Here is a 27,554-nt window from a genome sequence, read left to right on the forward strand (position 1 = left end):
AGACAGGAAGTATCGTACATATTCGTACGTTATCCAATCTGTACGATGCTTCGTCCTCGTATATGTACATCATTATCATTCAATTCATCCGTGTAAACCAAATCCGGAAGTTGACATTAATTTGCTTGTGTCTTTTTTTTTAGCGGCAAAACATGGAGGAGCAGATGACACAGGTTTGTGGTAGTATTTACATTTTAGGCTGACATGTTGAGAATCCATCAAGATGCTAAACATGGAATTGAGTCTTGAGTTAATAATGCCGGTACATCACTGGCTTACTGAGGGGTTGGCGTGAATATTGGTGTCCATTGTGGCATCAGAAGACATTACCATGGCAAATTGTGGTCACATTATTGATCACAACAAAGGATGAGGATTACACATATAAACTGTCTTTATCATTATTATTATTTATTATTATTATTATTGTTTATGAATTGATTGATTAATGCAATTATATACATAAAAGCCAATCAGGAGTAAATTATGGTGAGATTTCTCTCAATAAATTAATTGCTAAAATAATTTTAGATTAATTATCATAAATGTAAAGTAGACGTTTAGAAAATTTTTATTGATTTTGATCATCATTATTTCAAGATGAATTCATGGTATTTGCTTCATCCTGTACAGTATTTTGCTTACTCTTCGTCAATGCAAGTGAGGAAAGTCATATGACTGCAAATTGTATGTTAAATGAACACTGGTTGTTCATTGTGTGAGTTCTGTCCTATACAGAATAATTGTCATCTACGAGTTGGTGTGAACACCTGAATGAGCACTTGTCTGACCAGTAAAAACTGGTTCAGTAAAGTTCTTGTTTGCCGATGTTGCTTAGTGAGTCCCTGCTCCGATTTGTGAGCTGGACCAAGTTTAGTGTATATATATATATATATATATATATATATATATATATATATATATATATATATATATATAAAGAGCTGAGACGTTTACTGCACTATTGCAGAATAGATATATTTTGTAATGTTATGACGTGAAGTGTGCTGATCTGCCCTTGAACACGACGGTACGACCCTTGAACACGACGGTACGACCCTTGAACAGGACGGTACGACCCTTGAGCAGATCGGTACGACCCTTGAGCAGGACGGTACGACCTTTGACCACAACGGTACGACTCTTGAACACGACGGTACGACCCTTGAGCAGGACGGTACGACCCTTGACCACACCGGTACGACTTAGAACGATGGACTGGTCGTTTGCCTGCCTCGTAAAGGTCAAATCCAAGCCAGGTCGGCCAATCCCAAGGGTCCTGCCGGCGTGTTTATGGGTTGACTACACCCCCGTGATTCGATAATTACTGTTGGTCATTACAGATCACAATAGCTTCTCATTGGCTGTCACCAGTTGTTATGTTGATGATTGGTTAGTATGGGTCAGCCGCGGAGCCTGAGATGGCCTCACTGGTCAGCACACGGTGTTGCTGCTGCTGGCCTGCTATTGGTTACCGCAAAACCCTCTCGCTCTCCCATTGGTCGAACCCACGTTCTTCATGATTGGTTGCCATTGGTCAATGCACGATTACGCTGGCCTCCCATTGGTCGACACATGTGATGATTGTACTGAACTGTAGTTGGGCAGCACATGATGATTATCTCGGCTCGCTAATGACCCTCAGTTGACGGTACTAGCTTGTCATCACTTCACATGGCATGATTACGCTGGTCGGCGATTTGTTAAGTAATTTGAGTAAGCTGATCTGTGGTTGGTGGAGAGATAAGTTGATCCGTGATTGGTGGAGAGATAAGTTGATCTGTGATTGGTGGAGAGATAAGTTGGTCTGTGATTGGTGGAGAGATAAGTTGATCTGTGATTGGTGGAGAGATAAGTTGATCTGTGATTGGTGGAGAGAGAAGTTGGTCTGTGATTGGTGGAGAGATAAGTTGATCTGTGATTGGTGGAGAGATAAGTTGGTCTGTGATTGGTGGAGAGATAAGTTGATCTGTGATTGGTGGAGAGATAAGTTGATCTGTGATTGGTGGAGAGATAAGTTGGTCTGTGATTGGTGGAGAGATAAGTTGGTCTGTGATTGGTGGACGGAGAGGAGTTTGATGAAGGGAGGAGCACCAGGCTGTTCTAGGCGACCCGGAATTAGTGCCAGTAGAGCGTTTTTTCCGCTGACGTCATAGCGTGGTCCAGCTGTGAGGGCGTGTGTGGCCTTAGTGGTGGGCGTGGGCGTGGTGGGCGCGGCCTGTGTGCCTGTTTAGGGTCACCACTTGCCTCCTGGGCGGCGCGCAGGAGTCGACGATGGCTGGTGGGTGGGCAGCAGCAGACGTGGGGCACAGTAGGAAGGAGGAAGATGAGGTAGAAGGAAATAATTAATTAATTTAAACATGGAATAAATAATTTAGTTAAGTATCAAAGTAAAGAAAACATTACTAGGGAAAATATAACGAAGAAGAATGGATAATGAAGTAGAAAGGAAAAAAATATGACTGAATTATAGTAAGGAAGAAAGTAACATTTAGGAAAGTATGCCAAGAGGGAAATCATCAGGTGAAGTAGATCGGGAAGAAAGTATTATTATGGGAAATAGTAGAAGGAAAACGTCGTGTGTGTGTGTGTAGGGTAACCTGATCTGGCATCATCTCGACTCCGTTAATACGTAAGATGTGTGTATGACGTCGTCATGTATACACACTCACACTGTACCGGTTATAACGTTTGCTATAATGGACGTAGACTGTTATAATGTAGATACAGTATATTCAGCCATGGTTCCTGGTTGTGGCTCATGTCATGGTTTCCAGACCTGATCAGTGTGTGTGGTGCGCATAACCTGTGTTGGTGTGGAAACTTTGTCTTGCCTCTTCCCGTTTTCTTACTCACTGGAATTCTTCTCTGTTATCTCATGTCTTAAGATTCCCCCCCCCCCCTCACCCACCCACCCACCTTTTTTTCTTTGCTCGCTGGCACTATCTTCCCTCCCATTTTTTTTTCTTTTTTTTTTAACATCCTGGTACTCCATCTTCTTTCCATTTTCTTGGGCGGGCTGTGATATATATATATATATATATATATATATATATATATATATATATATATATATATATATATATATATATATACCTTGTTTAACGTAATTCGTGATGGATTCGATGATGACGTCACGTGAGGGTCACACTCGGCTGTAATACATTCATGACCCCCCGGGGAGGGGGGCGAAGGGAGGGAGGGAGGGGGGGGGGGTGTTGTGTAAACGGAAATACTTCATAATTTACATAATTGTTGGCAGAGTTGTCTGACGGGTTGGGTGAGGTCACAATGGCCTCTGGCTCCTTGACCGCCTTATGACCCTTGGCCTCTGCGGTGTGACCCCTGAGGCATGACGGTACGACCCATGATCACCCCGTGACGACCATGAGGCACGACGGTACGACCCTTGAACAGAACGGTACGACGAGAGCACGAGCCTGGGGTGTGTGATGACCTGACCTAAGGTCGTGTGGTCGTGTTCCGGGGGCTCACTTGGGAGAAATATTATCACAATGTGTGACGGTGGTAGAGGGTGGAGACGCCCCCGGCTGTGAGGTTCAACCATCTCCATACCTGAGGTCGAACCCCCACCCCAGCCTCCGCCACCCTAGCCAGGTCCAGGGTTGCTCCTGGTCGGGTTGTGGTTGTTACATGTGATGTCAGTGTGGTTGTAGGAAGTCGAGAGGTGGCAGTTGTGATGGGTTATACTAGGTATAGTTCGTCTCTCTCTCTCTCTCTCTCTCTCTCTCTCTCTCTCTCTCTCTCTCTCTCTCTCTCTCTCTCTCTCACACAGACACACACACACACACACACACACACACACACACACACAGTCTGTATATGTATGAGTTTGGAAATGTTTTATGTATTTACAGTTGGAGTTATAATGAACGATTGTGTGGAACGTTACTGCGTTAGACAGTGTCGTGACACACGTACACAAGACGTTCACAGAATACTGACACAGACATCAGGCGTTAGGACAACACAGACAGATAGACATATAGTAACTGATATAAATGTTGGTGCAGCAGGGAAGAGAAACCGATAGATAAGCAGATAAAGACAACACAGACACAGGAAAATAGACAAATGTATACTGAGGTAGCACAGAAAAATACTAGTACAGATATTCAGGACACACAGATACAGAGTGAATGACAACAGACAGATTACGGGAAGACAGATGCAGGAGTGAGGCCAGATGGCTGAGCAGATGTAGGAGGTGTAGGCCTGGGAGGTGAGGTGTAGCAGCTGCAGGAAGTAACACAGACGACACATGCAGACGGCAGACTCAACACCCCACGCAACACACACAGGCCCGACCTGCAGGTAGAAACACTGCCAGACAAACCTGCCAGTGTGACAAGACTCCTAGCGAGTGTGAGTGAAAGAAAGGGTTGTGACCGTCACACACTCATCCAGACGTCACACGCTCATCCAGACGTCACACGCATCCAGACGTCACACACGTCTCACACTCATCCAGACGGAAGACAGAACACATACTTATCCAGATAGACAACGACGCACATAACACGTTCTGAAGAATATGCTGACCAACAAATGTATATGATACACACACACACACACACACAGACTCTCGAACAAGACACAGAGACACAAGCACAGCAACAAGGCAACATACCGGTGGGGTGAGGTAGGCAAGCAAGCCAGCAAGCAGGAGTCACCAGCCTAATATGGCCTTAGGTTGATCGCTTCTCCCGTCTGGATAATTGAGGTCGGGTTAACCGCACTGACCCGGGGCAAGGCTAAGGGCTTCCTCCCCGCTAACTACCGCCGCCATTAACCCAGCATGAGGCTTGTTCAGGCCAAGGGTGAGTGACATCATCCAAGGTCGGGAACGTCACATGCTGGCCAGCTGCTGGTCAGGCTCATGATTGGGTCAGACAAGATGGTCAGGAATTCCTATATGTTACTCCTGTATTGAGGCTGGGGACTACAGCGAACGGTCACGTGACAGAGGAAGATGTAGGGTGGTGGTGCACTGGCCATCATGGAACAATGTTTCCAGAGGAGTAGAGGGTGTGGGTGGGTCAGGTGTTTGCTGATGACGCGGCTCTGGTGGTGGCTGACTGTAAGATCTGTTGCTCGAGTGTAGGTCACTGTGTGTGTGTGTGTGAGAGGAGAAAGTTATTCAATTACATTTCATAAAAATTTTAATTGTTTAGTTTCACAATTTATTTAGTGTCTTTGAACTGCCTTTGAAGAGGTTGGTGTTGAGCAACGAGGTGATTGCCATCCATGCCTATGGTATTATGGTCTCTCCCATGTAGTGTGACCTTCATGTGAGATCATTTTATTACCTTCTCTTTTTTTTTCATTGACCAAAACATATGGTGTTGAGCGTTGATCTCACATGTGGTCGACATACAGCCTAACGTACATAAACACGTACACACAGATTCTCTGCTGGACACTGGAGCATCACGTCTCGTGAAAACTACACAACGAACGGTTTTCGGAGCGGATGCTGAGAGGAGACATTGAGGAATGAATTGATGAACGACAGGTGTCTGGTGAAGGTTGTGTGTGTACTGGTGACAGAGCGCGGGTGACCACCCATATATAGGCATCCGCGCTGATGACGTCATCCCTACGGCGTTGCCACATCGTGGGGTTGCCACATGCGGCGCGCCATTGCACCTGTGTGGTTGGTTAACCTCCTCCACCCATGGCTGTTTCCTCCACTCGAACCCCATTACGCCTGGTTATTTATCTCGTGACGCCGGCGAGGGATGCAGATTATATGCAAATGAGGGGGTTTTAGCGAGCAGTTGGTAGGGATGGCATGTTGGGCGTATCCTAGCGTGGTTGTGGCAAGGTCATACATACACACGCACTCACTTGTCAAACCAGGTTCTATTTTCATCCGTCAGAGGGCTCTCATTATACGGTAATTAATATGAACAAGTGGGTAATGATCGTCTTATATCACACTAGTTCCGGTTATAAGCTTCAACAGAAGTGGGTCTGGTCCCGGCGTGGACGGTAATGGGTAGTTGTGGGTCGTTTGTGTCCTTGTTCGATGATAGTTTGTTGATCATTACGTTCGCTACCCGTGATGGTCACACACGACGAGAGGTAATGCCCGTCAAGTGACGACTGTCAGTTTGGGTCGTACGTCAGGTCGTACGATGGTGGTCGCTCGGGTTGAGATGACTGTCGGGTACAAGTTGACCCCCTTGACCTCGACCAGTCCATCGTCAGGGAGGATGGCCTGCAGGTCAAAGGTCACACCATCACCCCCCCAGGGGATCGAACCGGTGTAGGGTCGTACCCTCGCGTACCAGGGTCGTACCGTCGTGCTCCAAGGTCGTACCGTTGGCCCAGCTGTGCATGGCAGGTCAGGTCACACAGCAGGTCACCAGGCTCAGCCATGCAGCCGGCAGTACGTTCCACGTTGTGACCGAGCAGACGTGGGCTTGCCAGTCCTCCTTCCAGCGCTCAGTAAGAATGTTTGTGACGTCAGCGTGGGTGACGTGGCAGGAACAGTGTTGACATTTCCATCTCTCCTCAAGTATGTGTGCACAAGGCTCACTGTATACATAGGTGTTACCGGACTCCGCCTTCTCGAGGTTACACCGCGAGTCACCTCACCTCTAGCCAGCCTCACTCACTGGGGAATACAGAGTGTCGGTTGAAGAACTTACTCTAAAAAGGAGTCCACAATTCTCTGCTACTGGACGTAGAACAAAAAAGGAGTCCACAATTCTCTGCTACTGGACGTAGAACAAAAAAGGAGTCCACAATTCTCTGCTACTGGACGTAGAACATTCTTAGACTGCAGGAGCGTTTGACAATATCTTGGGTAACTGGGACACAGAAATTGGTCCTGCATGACCCCCCCTCCCCCCCCGCTGGGACATCCCGGGACCGGACCGGTCATCATGGCCCGACCTTGTGTGGGACGGGATGCCCTTGTGTGTACAGGAATTTGTATATATATGATTTTTTTTTGTTGTATGTGTAAACAAGAGTTTATCAGTACGACCTAAAAACCTGTTATCCTTTGACTTGTTTACCAGCCACGTTGCCGTTAGCTGGAGCACTGTCTTGACCCGAACCCAGTCTTGATGTGTTCGTTATATGGAGGTTTACCCGGTCCGCCATGTTATCCAGACTGGGTTAACTACACTATCCAGGTGACGTTGTTAACCGAAGTGTCGGGTTATGGTGGGTCTGGATCATCCAGGGGGTCAGGTTAACACGTGGGAGGGATGTTGATGTGTGACACGTACCCCCCCCGGAGGGAGGTGCACGGCAACCCCAGGGTGATCATCCCCCCCCCACCCCCACCCCCCGGGAGGGAGGTGCACGGCAACCCCAGGGTGATCATCCCCCACCCACCCCCACCACCCCCCGAACCTCAGCAAGTTCTTACAGGGATTGTGGTCAATGTTGTTGACAGTGAACATATAGTGATGATGTCACTGGAGGTGTTGGAAGTGAGGGGAGGGAAGTATGGCAGGTGTTGGAAGTGAGGGGAGGGAAGTATGGCAGGTGTTGGAAGTGAGGGGAGGGAAGTATGGCAGGTGTTGGAAGTGAGGGGAGGGAAGTATGGCAGGTGTTGGAAGTGAGGGGAGGGAAGTATGGCAGGTGTTGGTTGTTGGGAAGTGTATGGTTCACAGTGCAGCAGAACACGTGGCACGTGGTGCAGCCTGAGCTGGTCTTCACCACGTGCATGACGAGTTCCACACGTGTTCCACACGCCTGGTGATTACACTTGAAGATTGACGTTACTTAAGTAGAGTTCCTGGACCTCCCTCGGGCGGATGACCACCGCAGAGTAACGTGTGAAGTTAGGAAGTGACCCACGCAGAGTCAGGCACGTGGTTGCTGGCCCACATGGCTGAGGCTGGATGTTCCTGCATGGTTGTCACCAGGTGGATGACGTGTGGTTGCTGGCCCACATGGCTGAGGCTGGATGTTCCTGCATGGTTGTCACCAGGTGGATGACGTGTGGTTGCTGGCCCACATGGCTGAGGCTGGATGTTCCTGCATGGTTGTCACCAGGTGGATGACGTGTGGTTGCTGGCCCACATGGTTGAGGCTGGATGTTCCTGCATGGTTGTCACCAGGTGGATGACGTGTGGTTGCTGGCCCACATGGTTGAGGCTGGATGTTCCTGCATGGTTGTCACCAGGTGGATGACGTGTGGTTGCTGGTCGACCACGTGCTGTGGTCTGCACTCACCATCATGTGTGCGACTGAACACACGAATGTGCTGGTCTGATGTCTTCCCTCTGGCTGAGGTTAGACTTGGAGCTATCAACCCAGGTGGTGAGGTGGAGGGTGTCCAGTGGCGTGCAGGTGTGGCCAGGACATGGCAGTACACTGGAACACCACTGGCGTGGGTATAGCCATCCACCCACACTGGCGTGGGTATAGCCATCCACCCACACTGGCGTGGGTATAGCCATCCACCCACACTGGCGTGGGTATAGCCATCCACCCACACTGGTGTGGGTATAGCCATCCACCCACACTGGCGTGGGAGTAGCCATCCACCCACACTGGTGTGGGTATAGCCATCCACCCACACTGGCGTGGGTATAGCCATCCACCCACACTGGTGTGGGTATAGCCATCCACCCACACCTGAGGTAGACACTCTCCTCTCCTGCCCACTGTGGAATAGCCATAGACTTTCTCGTAACTAGTTTCTATACACTTACCCAGACAGCGATATAGACAGTGATATATAGCTGTATAGATTCTCCCAGGATCATTGTAAGTGATTGCCAACCTCTCCTCCTGTGCCAACCTCTCCTCCTGTGCCAACCCCTCCTCCTGTGCCAACCTCTCCTCCTGTGCCAACCTCTCCTCCTGTGCCAACCTCTCCTCCTGTGCCAACCTCTCCTCCTGTGCCAACCTCTCCTCCTGTGCCAACCTCTCCTCCTGTGCCAACCTCTCCTCCTGTGCCAACCTCTCCTCCTGTATTACCGTGCGTGCCAGGATGGTGGTTCGCTGCAGCAATCATGTGTGACGAAGAACTTCAGCAACAACACGCCCTCGACGCTGGTAGCAGGGGGGTGAGGGGGGTGTAGGATGATGGAAGGTTTGTGTTGTTGTTGCTGGTAAGGTAGGATGATGAGGGAGGAGGAGGGAGGAAGGATGATGAGGGAGGGAGGGAGGGAGGATGATGAGGGAGGAGGAGGGAGGGTGTAGGATGATGGAAGGTTTGTGTTGTTGTTGCTGGTAAGGAAGGATGATGAGGGAGGGAGGGAGGGAGGATGATGAGGGAGGGAGGGAGGGAGGATGATGAGGGAGGAGGAGGGAGGGTGTAGGATGATGGAAGGTTTGTGTTGTTGTTGCTGGTAAGGAAGGATGATGAGGGAGGGAGGATGGGAGGATGATGAGGGAGGGAGGGAGGGAGGATGATGAGGGAGGATGATGAGGGAGGAGGAGGGAGGGAGGATGATGAAGGAGGAGGAGGGAGGGAGGGAGGAGCTTTTCTTATGGTTAATGTTGGAGGTCGGTAGATTGCCTTGAATGTCATGTTGTAGTTACTTGAATTTACTAACTTAAAAAACATCTTATTCATTATGTCAGTGAGCGTGACTTATGTAGCCCGTGTTTTGTAAGTTATCCTTGATACTTATAAAGTATTTGATACGTGGGTAGATGCAGGGTACACACGGCGGAGACTTGGTCATACTGACGTAGTAACACTGTAAGCCTTCCTACTTACAGGAACCTCACCTTACTTACCAACGCTCCATCTTACTTACAAACACTTCACCTTACTTACCAACGCTCCATCTTATTTACAAACACTTCACCTTACCAACGCTCCATCTTACTTACAAACACTTCACCTTACTTAGCAACGCTCCATCTTACTTACAAACACTTCACCTTACTTACCAACGGTCCATCTTACTTACAAACACTTCACCTTACTTACCAACGCTCCATCTTACTTACAAACACTTCACCTTACTTACCAACGGTCCATCTTACTTACAAACACTTCACCTTACTTACCAACGGTCCATCTTACTTACAAACACTTCACCTTACTTACCAACGGTCCATCTTACTTACAAACACTTCACCTTACTTACCAACGCTCCATCTTACTTACAAACACTTCACCTTACTTACCAACGCTCCATCTTACTTACAAACACTTCACCTTACTTACCAAAGCTCCATCTTACTTACAAACACTTCACCTTACTTACCAACGCTCCATCTTACTTACAAACACTTCACCTTACTTACCAACGCTCCATCTTACTTACAAACACTTCACCTTACTTACCAACGCTCCATCTTACTTACAAACACTTCACCTTACTTACCAACGCTCCATCTTACTTACAAACACTTCACCTTACTTACCAACGCTCCATCTTACTTACAAACACTTCACCTTACTTACCAACGGTCTGTGTAACAAGCAATTCACCTTACCAAGAATCCACGTTACTTACAAATGATTCTTGGCTCTTGTTATGTTACCTGCGGGATCCACTTCAGTTACATAGTTTGTGTTATTTTACGTCCATCGTTGGAGGGGGGGGGGGGGATGGTTAGCATGAAGGAGGCAAGGTTAGGTATGTCTCTCTCTCCCTCCCTCCCTCTCCCTCTTCCTCCCCTCCCCGGCCGGGCCTGGTAATGAGCCGTGCCTTCCTGTCTGCCGGTCAAATAGCCTCCCTGTCGGCAACTCAGGAGCTCCTGTTCAGTCGGCCCCCGATACCGGCTGCCTCCCCCCTCCCCCCTCCCCCCTCCCCCTGTTGCTTCGAATTTGCATGACTGGGCTCAGTCCTCAGGTGTGTTTGCATGACTGGGCTCAGTCCTCAGGTGTGTTTGCATGACTGGGCTCAGTCCTCAGGTGTGTTTGCATGACTGGGCTCAGTCCTCAGGTGTGTTTGCATGACTGGGCTCAGTCCTCAGGTGTGTTTGCATGACTGGGCTCAGTCCTCAGGTGTGTTTGCATGACTGGGCTCAGTCCTCAGGTGTGTTTGCATGACTGGGCTCAGTCCTCAGGTGTGTTTGCATGACTGGGCTCAGTCCTCAGGTGTGTTTGCATGGCTGGGCTCAGTCCTCAGGTGTTTGCATGGCTGGGCTCAGTCCTCAGGTGTGTTTGCATGACTGGGCTCAGTCCTCAGGTGTGTTTGCATGACTGGGGTCAGTCCTCAGGTGTGTTTGCATGACTGGGCTCAGTCCTCAGCAGGTGTGTGTGTGTGTGTGTATGTGTGTGTGTGTGTGTGTGTGTGTGTGTGTGTGTTACCGTGGTTGTCCACGACGTAAGACCATATGTTCGCTCGTCTTCGTGTTCCATACTGCGACCGTCCACTTCCTCTGTCCTGTTGTTCTCCGTCCGTCCGTCCGTCCGTTGCGGGAACGCCATACGACGAAAATATAAACGAGAGAGAGAGAGAGAGAGAGAGAGAGAGAGAGAGAGAGAGAGAGAGAGAGAGAGAGAGAGAGAGAGGATGATACATGGAGGCCAGAGGCAAGTTTAACACATGTGCTGACCTCAGCAAGATGGAGCATCATAATGTTAAGGACCACAACTGCATGTTTACAAGTTTGTGTATCACAAGTGTGGAGAGGAAAGACCAGGCGATGTATTGTGAGAAAGAATGAAGACTTGTGGTCATGGTGAGAGATACGTTGGATAAGATACATGAACACTTGCAGTTAATTAATCCAAGATTTACAATTTATATTATTACCTTCCTCACAACACAGGTTGCAGGGATGTTATCCACCTGTACAGACACAAGCTGTGTGCTGTACATACGTTATATAATACTGTCTTATGAACTGTTTTCTGTTTGCCTGTTTTACGTGTGTGTGTTGGTATGTACCGTGTGTGTAGTACGAGGTGTGACGTGTTGTGAGCAGGTAGTGTGTGTGTGTGTATATGTGTGTGTGTGTGTGTGTGTGTGTGTGTGTGACACAGAGGCAGGAGTGATGGTTGGTTGGTGTAGGTTGGCCTGACACACTATACCACACCCACAGCCACGCCCACTCACTAAACACACGCCCACCTCCTCTCTTGCAGTCTCCCTCAGCCAGTGGTGTCCACCTCGACCTCCGCCATCCTGGGAGTCGAGTTTGAATTCCTGTGTATGTTAATGTTCTGTGTCGTCCTACACATAATGTTCAGTGTCGTCCTACACATAATGTTCAGTGTCGTCCTACACATAATGTTCTGTGTCGTCCTACACATAATGTTCAGTGTCGTCCTACACATAATTTTCTGTGTCGTCCTACGCATAATGTTCTGTGTCGTCCTACACATAATGTTCAGTGTCGTCCTACACATAATGTTCTGTGTCGTCCTACACATAATGTTCAGTGTCGTCCTACACATAATGTTCTGTGTCGTCCTACACATAATGTTCTGTGTCGTCCTACACATAATGTTCAGTGTCGTCCTACACATAATGTTCTGTGTCGTCCTACACATAATGTTCTGTGTCGTCCTACACATAATGAGAATTAATGTGTTCCTAATTGCGTCATTATGCATGTCTCTGTTTATCATATGGTTGATTTGTATTACGTATTCTGGTTTTCTGGTTTATATATATATATATATATATATATATATATATATATATATATATATATATATATATATATATATATATCCGACCTTATTTATCCTAAGGTCAGAGAGTGGCAGTTTTCCCAGGATGAACTGGTCGTTGTGTGTGTGTGTGTGTGTGTGTGTGTGTGTGTGTGTGTGTGTGTCGCCGGTCGTCCTGGAGGAGGCACCGTACCTGGGGACCAATCTCCTGGGTTTTATTGGTGTCGTTGGCTGGTAGTTATCTTCGCCTCGTTAGCAGCCATATTAATCACCCAGCTCAGGTCATCAACTACCGATGTATGTCAGCAGCTAACGAGGCCAGAGGATCGTTAAGTATAAGTACGATGTTATTGGTGGATGGATGAGGATAGAGACGAAACACTGTGACAAGCCAACCATCGTTAAGTCCCCTCCTGGCCTCTCTGACGCCATCACTCCACCCTTTTCCAACACCCGCCCACCCCATGAATCCCCCCCCCCCCCAGGGGAGGAGCGAGGGGAGAGAGAGGGGAGCTAGTGTATCGGCAGGTGGGGCGCGCACTGGTCCACAGGTCAAACGCGGGTGAGGCCGATCCTTCCTGAAGACGCCAGCCTCCTGCAGGAGGAGTCACGTGATGTCCTCACCTCCTGCAGGAGGAGTCACGTGATGTCCTCACCTCCTGCAGGAGGAGTCACGTGATGTCCTCACCTCCTGCAGGCAGGAGTCACGTGATGTCCTCACCTCCTGCAGGAGGAGTCACGTGATGTCCTCACCTCCTGCAGGCAGGAGTCACATGATGGTTGGTGAGGCAGACCCACGCGACCTTCACCAACATGATGTGGTTTAATGTGCACCATTACAGGAAGTGGCTGCTTAACCGGGAAACAAACTGTGAAACTTGTTACTAGAAGACCTGAAGCCTGGGAACCTCAGGAGGAGGGAGGAGCAATCCAGGAGGAGGGAGGAGGAACATCTGTGTCCAGGAGGAGGGAGGAGCAACATCTGTGTCCAGGAGGAGGGAGGAGCAACATCTGTGTCCAGGAGGAGGGAGGAGCAACATCTGTGTCCAGGAGGAGGGAGGAGCAACATCTGTGTCCAGGAGGAGGCAGGAGCAACATCTGTGTCCAGGAGGAGGCAGGAGCAACATCTGTGTCCAGGAGGAGGCAGGAGCAACATCTGTGCTGGATTGTAGATTTATTTTTTCACCGAAACAAAAACGAAAATTTTTTCTAATGAACTTGATTAGTTTCGGGAAGTGCGTTGCCAACTTTTTCAAATTGCCATTCGTAAAAACTAGCAATTAAGTTTATTAAGAAATTACAATGAAAATTATATATGTTTCAGATGATGTTAAGCCGGTCAGTGTTTCATATGCAGTGAATTAATGATGACAGAGATAATGTAGTGAAGTTGGATATTGATCTTAATATGGATCAATATGTTTACAAATGATGAACCATGGGAAAGTGACTACACCTTCAATATTTAGAAATGTGAGAAAATAACAATCAGATTTTTTCACCGTAATCAAAGAACCGATTATGTTAAAGAAATAGATTGTTTGGTAAACATCGTTCAGTTGATATTAAGTTTTGATATGTAAAATGACTTTTGATACATGATGAAGATTTACTTAAGATATAAACGATAATTTCTAGGAAAAAGACTTTTGTCATATCATCGATTACTTTGTATTTGTAAGTGACTGAACGAGTGACAATCAAATCAGAAATTAGAAGAATCGTCGCCTTTTATGTACGATGAGCAAGAAGTGTCGTATTTATCTTGAAATTCGTCTTTTTTGTTATGGAGCAAAGTTGTGAAGTGAGTGGTAATGCTGGTGATGACATCTGGAAAAAACTCAAAACTTGAACTTTGTGAGAAAAATTAGTTGATTATGTTCAGAATTGCATTGTTTCTATAGTTCGGAAGGTTAATGTAAATGTTTTGAAATCTACAAATTGCATTTATGGCTATGACTGTTTTCCAGAGTAACCCAGTGTGTTGATTGGGTATAGTAGATAAACAGAAAGTTTTCAGTGAAGTATCTGAGATAGTTTAAACCTTGTGGGAAATGTCCTCTTCCATGATATAGATCACCTGCTAAACTTACAATTGTTACAGCTTTCTGCCATAATGATGGTGGAGGTTTGGCGTTGTCTTGAGTGACAAATACGTTATATGACGTCAAGTTCATAAGCGACCCACTACTTTCCTGTGTTATTACGAAAAGGTTCTCATATATATGTTGCTGTTGTGTGGCTGTTTGGTACTTAGGATGGGTGAAGACATCTGAGGATCTTGATTTTTACTTCAAGACCTGAAGACAATGTTAAAGTTATTTCGTTTATTGGCTATAACGTGGTGTTCACAGCCGTAATGACCTTAGCATTTGATAGATGTGAAGCCCAAACGACCAATCAGTTCAAATTGTGATATGTTGTTACCATCATAACTTATTTAGATGTTCTGGAAGTTGTAAGTGATGATACCATTGTTATCACTGTTAGGTAGTTATGATATTCATGGTCGAATTATTTTAAGGAAAGATTGAAGTGTGTGTTTGAGTAGATGAACATGTATAATGACCAGAGTTATGGCCAGTTTGTACCATCAGCAACGGACGAAAACCAGTACACTCTCTCAAGGCAGTCGGGAAGGATGCATAACTTCCCTGCTGGTGATCGTAGTGCAGGTGTGAGGTGGATCCTGCACAAGGTTAAGAACCTTTGGATTAATTAGGTTCCGGATAATTATGTATAATTAGCGAGACATAATGAACGATGCGGTTAGCGAGGCTCTGTATAATCAGACTTTTGGCTAAATACTTCGATTAACAAACCGCGACAAATGAGGAACTGGTTAATGAGACCTTTGCCTAATGGAGCAACGTGCGATAAGAGCGGAACACCTTTTGATAATGGGAGGTTCGGATAACTGAGCACGGAAATGATAAGGGGAATCATACACCACCGGGCAATGTCAGTTCCGGATAAGGGAAAACCTTCGGATAATGAGAAATTCGGTCAAGCGAGCACCGTGTGACAAGTATAGGTACAGTGTATACTGGGGAAGTGTGTGTGTGGGGGGGGGGGGTTGCCATGGTTACCGATATCTTATCAGTATGGCGGCCACCCAGGGGCGGGGCGTGAGGTCTGTCCAGCTCCAGGGATGAGGCTCTGGACCTGGAGTGTGGGGCTGGAAAGTGACGCACCTGCTGGAGTGGCTTTCATACCCACCCGTGACACACACACACACACACACACACACACACACACACACACACGTGTGTGTATTACCTGATAACTACAGTACATGGCAGGTTACACTCGTGTATGATGGACCCATTCCCAGGTTACAAACAACAGGGAAAATGACCCTTACATGATCGTTTTGGTCATACTTGTGTATGACGTGAAGATATGAGAAATGATAATCACGAATAGAATTGGTAAATTCTAGGAAAGCAATAAAACGATAAATTTATTCTGTTTTCGTAATTAAAGATTATTTTTAACTAATTTGATGGACTTGTTTCGTTATTTGTAGGGAATTCGATATTGGTCTCTGGTACTGTAAAGGTAAACATACAATAAGCATTAGGTAAAGTACCACAATAAAGATTGTTAGATAAGTTAAACATGACGCGGAACAGGAGAGTTATTGTCGTGGTGGTAGGTAGGTGGTCGAGTGGCTTGCACACAAGAAAGTAAGAATGTTATTATGATAGCGAGCAAGCATCTGACTGGTCGACCGTGACAAGTGGCGTACCCCAGGGGTCACTGTTGGCTCCTACATGGTAAAATTTCAAAATTCTCAGAAGAAACGAAATGAGAATGTAGAGCGTAAACATAGGAAGACTTTAGTGATACAAAGTGATTTAGGCGAATAATGTTACAGTGAACAGGAACATGGCGAGTGGAGTTAAACCTACACAGACGTAAAGTAAGACATGGTTATGATAGAAACGATAGGCAAGACTATGGAGTGTTTGGTAAACTGTTGTTAGAAGTATAAAATGAAACCGACTTTACGGTGATAATAAATGATGGCTGAATTGAATAAAGCAGTGCCGTAGCTGCAGATAAGGAAGCACTGCAGGTAACATACTAAACATAAACTTTAAAAAGAAAACTACAATACTTGATCTTTGCAACGCCTTCGTCTGACCATATTTAGAATGTTGCTGCTCACATATGGTCAGGAAGCTGTAACGAAGACAAACAAGAAGGAACGAAAGAAAGGAAAGCGGTACTAATGATGTCATCTGATATATCTGATGATAACATTCACATCTAGATTTATTTTCTGTCTCGGAAGAAAGATAAAAGCACAAACCAACGTCGAGATGTGATGAAAGTGTTTGTCATGTATGATTTCCGTGATGTGATTCGTGATGATTTCTACCATGAAACGGTGATGTGTTGAGCATAGGTTAAGCTTGTGAAGTTGAGATGTGACCGTAAAGTGCGCAGAGGTTTCTTCAGCTGTAGAATGATGCAACACTTGAATTAGAATGCCATCAGATAATCTCAAGGCGAACACATCATCAAGCTGAGTTATACAAATTATTGATGATGCCAGTAAATAAGCGAGTTCAGTTATGAGAGAATGATATACACATGAATGAATCATTATGACAAGTTATGAGAGAATGATATACACATGAATGAATCATTATGACAAGTTATGAGAGAATGATATACACATGAATGAATCATTATGACAAGTTATGAGAGAATGATATACACATGAATGAATCATTATGACAAGTTATGAGAGAATGATATACACATGAATGAATCATTATGACAAGTTATGAGAGAATGATATACACATGAATGAATCATTATGACAAGTTATGAGAGAATGATATACACATGAATGAATCATTATGACAAGTTATGAGAGAATGATATACACATGAATGAATCATTATGACAAGTTATGAGAGAATGATATACACATGAATGAATCATTATGACAAGTTATGAGAGAATGATATACACATGAATGAATCATTATGACAAGTTATGAGAGAATGATATACACATGAATGAATCATTATGACAAGTTATGAGAGAATGATATACACATGAATGAATCATTATGACAAGTTATGAGAGAATGATGTACACATGAATGAATCATTATGACAAGTTATGAGAGAATGATGTACACATGAATGAATCATTATGACAAGTTATGAGAGAATGATATACACATGAATGAATCATTATGACAAGTTATGAGAGAATGATGTACACATGAATGAATCATTATGACAAGTTATGAGAGAATGATATACACATGAATGAATCATTATGACAAGTTATGAGAGAATGATATACACATGAATGAATCATTATGACAAGTTATGAGAGAATGATATACACATGAATGAATCATTATGACAAGTTATGAGAGAATGATATACACATGAATGAATCATTATGACAAGTTATGAGAGAATGATATACACATGAATGAATCATCATGACAAGTTATGAGAGAATGATATACACATGAATGAATCATCATGACAAGTTATGAGAGAATGATATACACATGAATGAATCATTATGACAAGTTATGAGAGAATGATATACACATGAATGAATCATTATGACAAGTTATGAGAGAATGATATACACATGAATGAATCATTATGACAAGTTATGAGAGAATGATATACACATGAATGAATCATTATGACAAGTTATGAGAGAATGATGTACACATGAATGAATCATTATGACAAATTATGAGAGAATGATATACACATGAATGAATCATTATGACAAGTTATGAGAGAATGATGTACACATGAATGAATCATTATGACAAGTTATGAGAGAATGATGTACACATGAATGAATCATTATGACAAGTTATGAGAGAATGATGTACACATGAATGAATCATTATGACAAGTTATGAGAGAATGATATACACATGAATGAATCATTATGACAAGTTATGAGAGAATGATATACACATGAATGAATCATTATGACAAGTTATGAGAGAATGATATACACATGAATGAATCATTATGACAAGTTATGAGAGAATGATATACACATGAATGAATCATTATGACAAGTTATGAGAGAATGATATACACATGAATGAATCATTATGACAAGTTATGAGAGAATGATATACACATGAATGAATCATTATGACAAGTTATGAGAGAATGATATACACATGAATGAATCATTATGACAAGTTATGAGAGAATGATATACACATGAATGAATCATTATGACAAGTTATGAGAGAATGATATACACATGAATGAATCATTATGACAAGTTATGAGAGAATGATATACACATGAATGAATCATTATGACAAGTTATGAGAGAATGATATACACATGAATGAATCATTATGACAAGTTATGAGAGAATGATATACACATGAATGAATCATTATGACAAGTTATGAGAGAATGATGTACACATGAATGAATCATTATGACAAGTTATGAGAGAATGATATACACATGAATGAATCATTATGACAAGTTATGAGAGAATGATATACACATGAATGAATCATTATGACAAGTTATGAGAGAATGATATACACATGAATGAATCATTATGACAAGTTATGAGAGAATGATATACACATGAATGAATCATTATGACAAGTTATGAGAGAATGATATACACATGAATGAATCATTATGACAAGTATATGGATTGTAATGGCGGGTAAACACAGGCGACGACTTCTATTCTAACTTTTCGTCTTGTGTAGATGTTGTCTTCAGAAGGGAGAGGAAGAATACAAACACACAATACTGTACATCCCCGCAGGTCACTACGCCTCCTTAATGGACGCCGCAACGTGTTCATCCTGGGTCATTTGGATACAACCCCCCCCCCCCCTCCCACACACACACACACACACACACACACACACACACACGGGGTCTCCTGCTCCTTTCTCCCATATGCTTTACCACAGCCTCCTGCCACCTCGTTGGGCGTCCATACTTGTCTATGTGGACAACAAGCTTATTCAGTGTTGTGAGAGATCCAGCACAAGGTGTACAGGAGGAAAGACTTTATGTATTAGGAATGTAGGATTACTGTACCACAGCACATGACCTGGTCATTGACCCTCGGGTCTTGTGTTGTCTGTCCATCTCATGACCTTCCATGTAGCTACAGATGTTATGGACGTGTCGCGTCATAGGTTATATTTCCATGCTAGAGATGTATTTTGTGATAATGGGATTGTGGTTTCTCCTCCTGTATTAGCATCGTATGTTAAGTAGGATGTGTGTCGTGTGTGAGTAGGTTCTGTGGGGCCAGACAGTGCCACCATGTCCCACCACGCCAAGGGTCCGGCAGCGCCGCCGCTGGTGCCCCAGGCCAACACCCTCACCAGGACCAGGTCGTACCCCCGCACGGCTTCCTGGGACCCCCACAGGACCACCCCAGCCACCGCCACCTGGGACCCGGGTCGTACCCACCCCAGCACTAGGGACGCTCCCTCAGCACCCAGAAGGACGACAGCCTCGACGTCCTCCTCCTCCTCCACTCCTGCTGGCGGCCGGGACCCCCTCAAGACCCCAGGGGGCGTCAGACCCCCAGCACCACCAGCCTCGGGGGGCAGCGGAGGGTCCCAGTTGAAGGGCGTGGGCGGTGGGCGTGGCCTGGAGAGGTTAGAGAGTTCAGCGCCTCGGGGAAGGTTCGCCCCGCCCATCGGCAGCAAGTGCCTGGCTCTGACCCGGTCCTCCAGCTTCGTCCTCCGACCACTGACCCGCCGCATGACTCAGGTAATGACCCGCTCCTCACCTGACCCGTCACGTCTTGTGACGCAGGAAGGACGTAACCAATCACATAATGACGCGCTCATCATGTCACCAATCACGTAATGATGTACATGACGTAACCAGTCAGGTAGTGACGCGGTCATGACGTAACACAGACGGTGCCTCGATACTGGCGTATTATAACGACCGTGGCTAATATTGGAGAGTTCGAAGGTTTATATCGCAGTGCGGTTGACTACGGTCGACCATGAGAGGATTTTGGCCCTGTGGTATGCCTTGTAGCTGTCTGGGTAGGGTAATATCAGCCGTGTTGTCCCGATAGAATATCTTATGGATGATGTGTCTGGTGGCAGCGGGCGGAGCTGCAGCTCAAGCTGAGGCAGGACAACCTAACCATTGAACACGATCGTCTGGTCAGTGATATACATCCATCTGGTTAACTTCACCCCGTGTTTGCTTCTTATGAACGTACGTGTGGTGGTATGAGCTATATTCTTACAACACTTACATGTATATTTCATCAGTCGTACTACAATCATTTCTGAGTTTCTGTTCTCTCCTGTTGTTACCAGCAACCTGGAAAGGACCCAGTGCGCTGTTGCTGTTTGTATTACGTTGTGTGTTTGTTGTTTCTGCGGGGGAAGGCTGGTATGGAGACGAGATCCCGTGTCGGCCTGCTTGCTGACTGCTTAACATGACTGACTCAGTACATAAGACAACAGAACTAACATGTTATTGTGTATGTTATACAACGTAGCTCTTCAAAGCACGTTTACTACGATAGCCGTCAAGTGTAGCAGTACAACATACGCCCAACTCACAACATCTCATCGTCTGAATCACAAATGAAATGTAAACATCTGGGATCTGAGATGGCTGGAGGTCGTACCCAAGATCAGGTCATGGTCGTCTTCACGTCCACATGTGTTACTATTTTCTGGTACCTCCCTGTAGATGCCCAAGGTACAGGTAACGGTACCGTGCCATGACCCTGGTATGCATGGTAACGTGACGTAAACTGTCATGATATATTGCAGGAGGGCACCTCCCTAGCTAGGTAGGTACAGGGGACTGCAGGTGGAGAACCTCGGTATCATACTCAAGGGTCGTGTCGTCCTTCGAATTAAGTCGTCAAGGGTCGTACCATCGTGTCGTAAGGTGGTGCTCAAGGGTCGTACCATCGTGTCGTAAGGTGGTGCTCAAGGGTCGTACCATCGTGTCGTAAGGTGGTGCTCAAGGGTCGTACCATCGTGTCGTAAGGTGGTGCTCAAGGGTCGTACCATCGTGTCGTAAGGTGGTGCTCAAGGGTCGTACCATCGTCTCGTAACGTGGTGCTCAAGGGTCGTACCATCGTGTCGTAAGGTGGTGCTCAAGGGTCGTACCATCGTGTCGTAAGGTGGTGCTCAAGGGTCGTACCATCGTGTTGTAAGGTGATGCTTAAGAGTCGTACCATCGTGTTGTAAGGTGGTGCTCAAGGGTCGTACCATCGTGTCGTAAGGTGGTGCTCAAGGGTCGTACCATCGTGTCGAAGGTGGTGCTCAAGGGTCGTACCATCGTGTCGTAACGTGGTGCTCAAGGGTCGTACCATCGTGTCGTAACGTGGTGCTCAAGGGTCGTACCATCGTGTAAGGTGGTGCTCAAGGGTCGTACCATCGTGTAAGGTGGTGCTCAAGGGTCGTACCATCGTGTAAGGTGGTGCTCAAGGGTCGTACCATCGTGTCGTAACGTGGTGCTCAAGGGTCGTACCATCGTGTAAGGTGGTGCTCAAGGGTCGTACCATCGTGTCGTAAGGTGGTGCTCAAGGGTCGTACCATCGTGTTGTAAGGTGGTGCTCAAGGGTCGTACCATCGTGTCGTAACGTGGTGCTCAAGGGTCGTACCATCGTGTAAGGTGGTGCTCAAGGGTCGTACCATCGTGTCGTAAGGTGGTGCTCAAGGGTCGTACCATCGTGTCGTAAGGTGGTGCTCAAGGGTCGTACCATCGTGTCGTAAGGTGGTGCTCAAGGGTCGTACCATCGTGTTGTAACGTGGTGCTCAAGGGTCGTACCATCGTGTTGTAAGGTGGTGCTCAAGGGTCGTACCATCGTGTCGTAACGTGGTGCTCAAGGGTCGTACCATCGTGTAAGGTGGTGCTCAAGGGTCGTACCATCGTGTCGTAAGGTGGTGCTCAAGGGTCGTACCATCGTGTCGTAAGGTGGTGCTCAAGGGTCGTACCATCGTGTCGTAAGGTGGTGCTCAAGGGTCGTACCATCGTGTTGTAAGGTGATGCTCAAGAGTCGTACCATGGTGATGAGGGGGTTAAGAAGATTGACCTGGTGGGTAAAGTGACTTTTAACGAGTAACAGAATAACTGGCTAAGATGCACAGATGACGAGCATAGACGTCATCAGTGACGGACTGCTGACGTAGGGGGTGACGTTATATAGTTAACAACTGACGTCGTGACAGACGATTCTAGTCGTCTTGTAAGTACATACATACACTTGAGGATACACAGCTTTATACTTACAAAGACAAACTGTGCACATTAACGAAAGAAACTATTTAACATATATTCAGAAAGACACACACACACACACACACACACCCAGGGTGTAGTGGTGAGTGTAACATGATAGTGTTGTGGGTCAGGTTTTGACGTGAAGTGTGTGGCGTGGGCCGTGTGGTTATCCTCCACCTGATGCTCAGGTTCAAACGCCACCCTGATGAACTGTGTCCTTTTTCCTTGGCATTCAATCGCTTTCCGGCTTCATCCTTCATATATATATATATATATATATATATATATATATATATATATATATACGTTTATGTATATACATGTGTATGGGGGTGGGTTGGGCCATTTCTCTCGTCTGTTTCCTTGCGCTACTCGCAAACGCGGGAGACAGCGACAAAGCAAAATAAATAAATATATGAATAATATATATATATATATATATATATATATATATATATATATATATATATATATATATATATATATATATATATATTAAAAAATTAATTGAGAACAGAGTTGGGTTATGTATACTGTGGATGGGTCGAGTGTACAGAATTGTCAGTATGTGATTGTATCATAGATAAACTTTCGGGGTTGAAATGGTTGTAAATTGTTGTGATGTTATGTAGCGTATTTGTGTCGAGCTTGCTGTCTGAACCGATGGTCCAGGTGATGATGATATTATTCATGACAACTTTATCTTTTCTCGTGTGAGATATCCTTTTTGCATTACTATGTGTACACCTTATTTGATGTTGATATTGCAGTTTGAAAATAATAGGTATTTAAAGATTCATGTATTACATAGGTAATGATTACAAAGATGGCTGTGAATAGTGATGTGAGTGTGGCTATGGAATACCTGATAATATTATTGACGTTTTCGGACGGAGCCTGTAATAATGGATCGTTAATGATGGTTAAGGAGAGATCACTAGTGACGTATGTGTTGGGTAGTTTATGGTTGGTGTGAGCAACTATGGTATCGTATGTAGTGCAGTGTAAGTCTGGTAATGGTTGCAACGTGTAAACGCCAGATAATCAGAAGGAAATAGAATAATCACATCGTAATTATCTTCACAAAGAAAAGCCAGAAATCAGATGTTGATAACATGACCACACGTTTCCTGCTCTCCCTGGGATCATTCACTCGCCTCGCTCGGGGGAAAAATGAAAAAAAGAATTGGAAAAATATTTACCTTCTCGAGGGAAGTTGGTTGTGTGTGTGTGTGTGTGTGTGTGTGTACGGCATCTGTAGCCTCTGCACTAGTGGTACGTGGTGCTTCATGACTCTTCAGCAACACAGGTGTAAAGTGTGGCAAAGTCCGTCATTGTGTTGCCGTACAGATGCCGGTAATGTTATTGTAGATCAGTGTTCCGTATATACATGGTCTCACCGGCCCAGTGTGGCGGGGCTGCTTGTATGTAGCCATGTGTGTGTGTGATGAGTTAGCTTGCCGTGCCTGCTGGTAACACGTGCAGTCTGCGGGTTAACATTTCGGTGATGGTCATGGTCAGGGTGAGTCCCCAGGTGTCGTGCGCGCCATTGGCGCTCAAACTCGCGCCCACCAGATGCACGGGTGGCGTGGTGCCCCCTCAACAGAGAGGCGTGGCAGGGAACTTGTCGCCTGTCTGGTGGGTCATGCACATCACATAGCGTCTTGCATCACCGCTCGTGTAGGCTGATGGTTTCGAATAACGTTGAAGACCTTTATATATCTCTCCTCACCAGTTGCAGGTTGAATGCAGTGCATGTTTATGATGGGGTAGTAATGGTGGGAAGTATTTTCCTGTCGTATAGGTAAAGGATAGCTTTGTGTTGTGTCCATTGTGAATGTTAGTGGGGCAGGAAACACTCCGTGACGTCACATCCCCTCGGCCACGCCACCGCCAGCTTTACTGTAATGTCGACCAGATAACGACACGCGTTGCCACCTCCTGTCCTCACAGCCAGAAAACGTTAATAAGAGAAGAACGATTTCCTATCGTTGAAAGCTCCGGGAGCCGAACTTGAACTGTGAGGTTGGAGATGTAAACCACGGGCTTCGGTTTCCCGCCAGATTATGAGAAGGCGCGTGAGTGGGCGAGGCGCGGCGTGGCGGGAAAGGTAGCCTCCCGTAATCTTGTTATTGCCGACGACTGCCGGAGCCCCAGCCACCAGTGCCTAACACGGTGTGCCTTAAGCCGGGTGTGTTGTTAGACTGGTTCTAACGGTGCCTGTGTTAGAGGGGCGTTGTGCTGATGGTGGGGTGAGGTGGGTTGCGGTGTCCATCAGTCAGGGAGAAGGAGTGTGAGGGGATGACAGTGGACGTCATACGGGCCACTCCTCCGTAACGCTGAAAGTTAGAAAAGCTAAGTGTGACGTGAGCCTCACAGTGTGGTGTTAGCTGGGCTGAACATATGCCATACACGTGCTGAGCCGTCCAGAATGTATGGTAGACAAGCCATCTGTGTTGGACACAGGTCACAGAGGCAGAGCCAAGCATGGTAAACACGGGCCACTCTGGGGTAGGCAGGAAGGCGAGTTCACATCCCCCAACGCCATCTCGCCTAACTTCTGAAAGATCGTTGTGTTAGTAATGTAGTTCACCAGTAGACGTTAACTGCTTCACCTCGACACTCGACCCTTCACTGTGATAGAGTGAACTTTGACCTGACTTACGGGTCAGGTCGTCATACCCAAGGGTCATACGCGGAGGCTGAGGGGTCATTAACGGTAGTTATCGTTAATTATTGAAGTAATAGAGTGAGAAGTGGGTATTGGTGCCGAGATCTGTTGTATTTACGAGTGATGAAAGGATTTGTATTGAAGACGCAGGATTTAGGTCGTCATAAAGTGTCGTTACCAGAACACGACCCGTGAGGACGATCCTGGGTAGGACGACCAAGTTTTTGGCTCAGAGTCAAAGAGGCATTTCAGTTGGCATCACCGCTCGGGTGTGTCGTGTCGTCAGCTAACACCACCTCGGAGCCTTGTGTCGCAAGTGACACCATATGTGAGGCTGGTGTCGCAAGAGAGACCATCCAAAGGTCTAGTAGTGTCGTAACCTGTTCGCAAGAGAGACCTTTAGTGAGATAACCTCATCCTAACGCTTGTACAGTGTCATAACCTCACTCCACTACCTGTATAGTGATGTAACCTCATCCCAAGATCATTTGAAAGAAGTGAAGAGGAAATACGTAACAGGCAGCAGTTGAACGTTTTAAGTCATGGAATTATGAGTGTGACCCCAGAGGAAGACGGTGGGTCAGAGGTCACCACCCCTACTGGTGAAGAGATGGTGAGTAAGTGGTGAGGTAGATGAGTCTGTAGGCTTGGAATGTTGAGTGGACCGATGATTGTGTAGTTTGATGTTGAAAATTGGAAGGACTTGGGAGGGATATCTGATGATTGGGTTTATATTGGGTTGATCCTAACCTAACCTAACCTAACCTAACCTAACCTAACCTAACCTAACCTAACCTAACCTAACCTAACCTAACCTGTTGATCTGGGATCAGATTTGGATGATGTCTGTATATAACATACGAGGTGTTTTGCCACCACTACCTGCTTGTGAGTGTTCGGTATGCAACGGTGGTTAACTTACAGAAAATTAGAGGAAATATGCTGCCTGCTTACACGAATATATATATATATATATATATATATATATATATATATATATATATATATATATATATATATATATATATATATATATATGTATATATATATATATATATATATATATATATATATATATATATATATATATATATATATATATATATGTATATATATATATATATATATATATATATATATATATATATATATATATATATATATATATATATATATTACTGGACTCCTTCGTCTTGTGGTTACACCACAAGTGGACAGTCATCGTCGGCGAAGGTGTACCAAGTCGTTGAACAACTTCTCATTTCGAATGAGTCCATTACTTCCCTGCTGCTGGAAGTAGCGCAGCCTTGAAGTATAAGAGCCCCTTTAGTGAGCGGAATTATAAGAACATGAAATAATTATGATAAACTGTTGTGACATTACAATATTATACTTTGGCAACTGCAGATAATAACTTTTGTGTAGACTTTTACATTTCATCGTCGACCACGTCTCGTGATCAATACAATACTTACCTACACTTGAAATTACCGTTTTATTTACAAATGTTCTCCAACCTTAGCCAAGTGTATGAACGATGTGGTTATATAGTAAGTGTATGTAGTGGATGTGTAGTGTTGGGGTAAAGAAGTGCATGACAACCATGGCCAGTTCATGATACATGTCCTGGGTAAATGTATTATCGTGTATCCGCGAGTTATGTGTGCTGGGGGGCAGGTGTCAACACATAGCGATACTTTAAGTTATCGCTAACATATGTAAGGCTCACGGATATTATATTTCTGAAGAACATAAATATAAGATAAAAAGACGTCTTTTGAAATCCCTGGACGTAGATAATTGGCCATGAATAGTTATTGGCAAGTGTTAGACATTTATCGTTTGTCTTAGCTTGTGGTTAGTGTTAGATGGTTTGTGGCTGCAGGTTGAACCCATCATTAACTCGATACATTTTAAGCAGTTTTGTTTTACATTTTTTTTTGTGAGTGTGTTTGATCCAGCATCACATCATTTAGGTTAACGTGTGTGTTGTATCGTGTGTGTTGAACCGTGTGTGTTGTACCATGTG

The 27,554-nt window shown here is 45.3% G+C and overlaps 1 protein-coding gene across 2 annotated transcripts in view; it reads left to right on the forward strand.

The window, feature by feature from the left end:
* Positions 1-27,554, forward strand: part of Lmpt (four and a half LIM domains protein limpet) — a 316,740-nt gene that overhangs the window by 2,279 nt on the left and 286,907 nt on the right. Inside the window, exon 1 of one of the 2 annotated variants that reach the window (XM_071693230.1) lies at positions 25,022-26,138. The exons of the other annotated variant lie outside the window; for it this stretch is intronic. Coding sequence (XP_071549331.1) covers positions 26,076-26,138 — 63 coding nt within the window. The 5' untranslated portion in view covers positions 25,022-26,075. Of the gene's footprint in view, positions 1-25,021; positions 26,139-27,554 lie in introns of those variants that run through there. 2 annotated transcript variants of the gene reach the window in all.

This window comes from Panulirus ornatus, chromosome 55 (genome assembly GCF_036320965.1).
Source record: "Panulirus ornatus isolate Po-2019 chromosome 55, ASM3632096v1, whole genome shotgun sequence".
Classification (NCBI taxonomy): domain Eukaryota; kingdom Metazoa; phylum Arthropoda; class Malacostraca; order Decapoda; family Palinuridae; genus Panulirus; species Panulirus ornatus.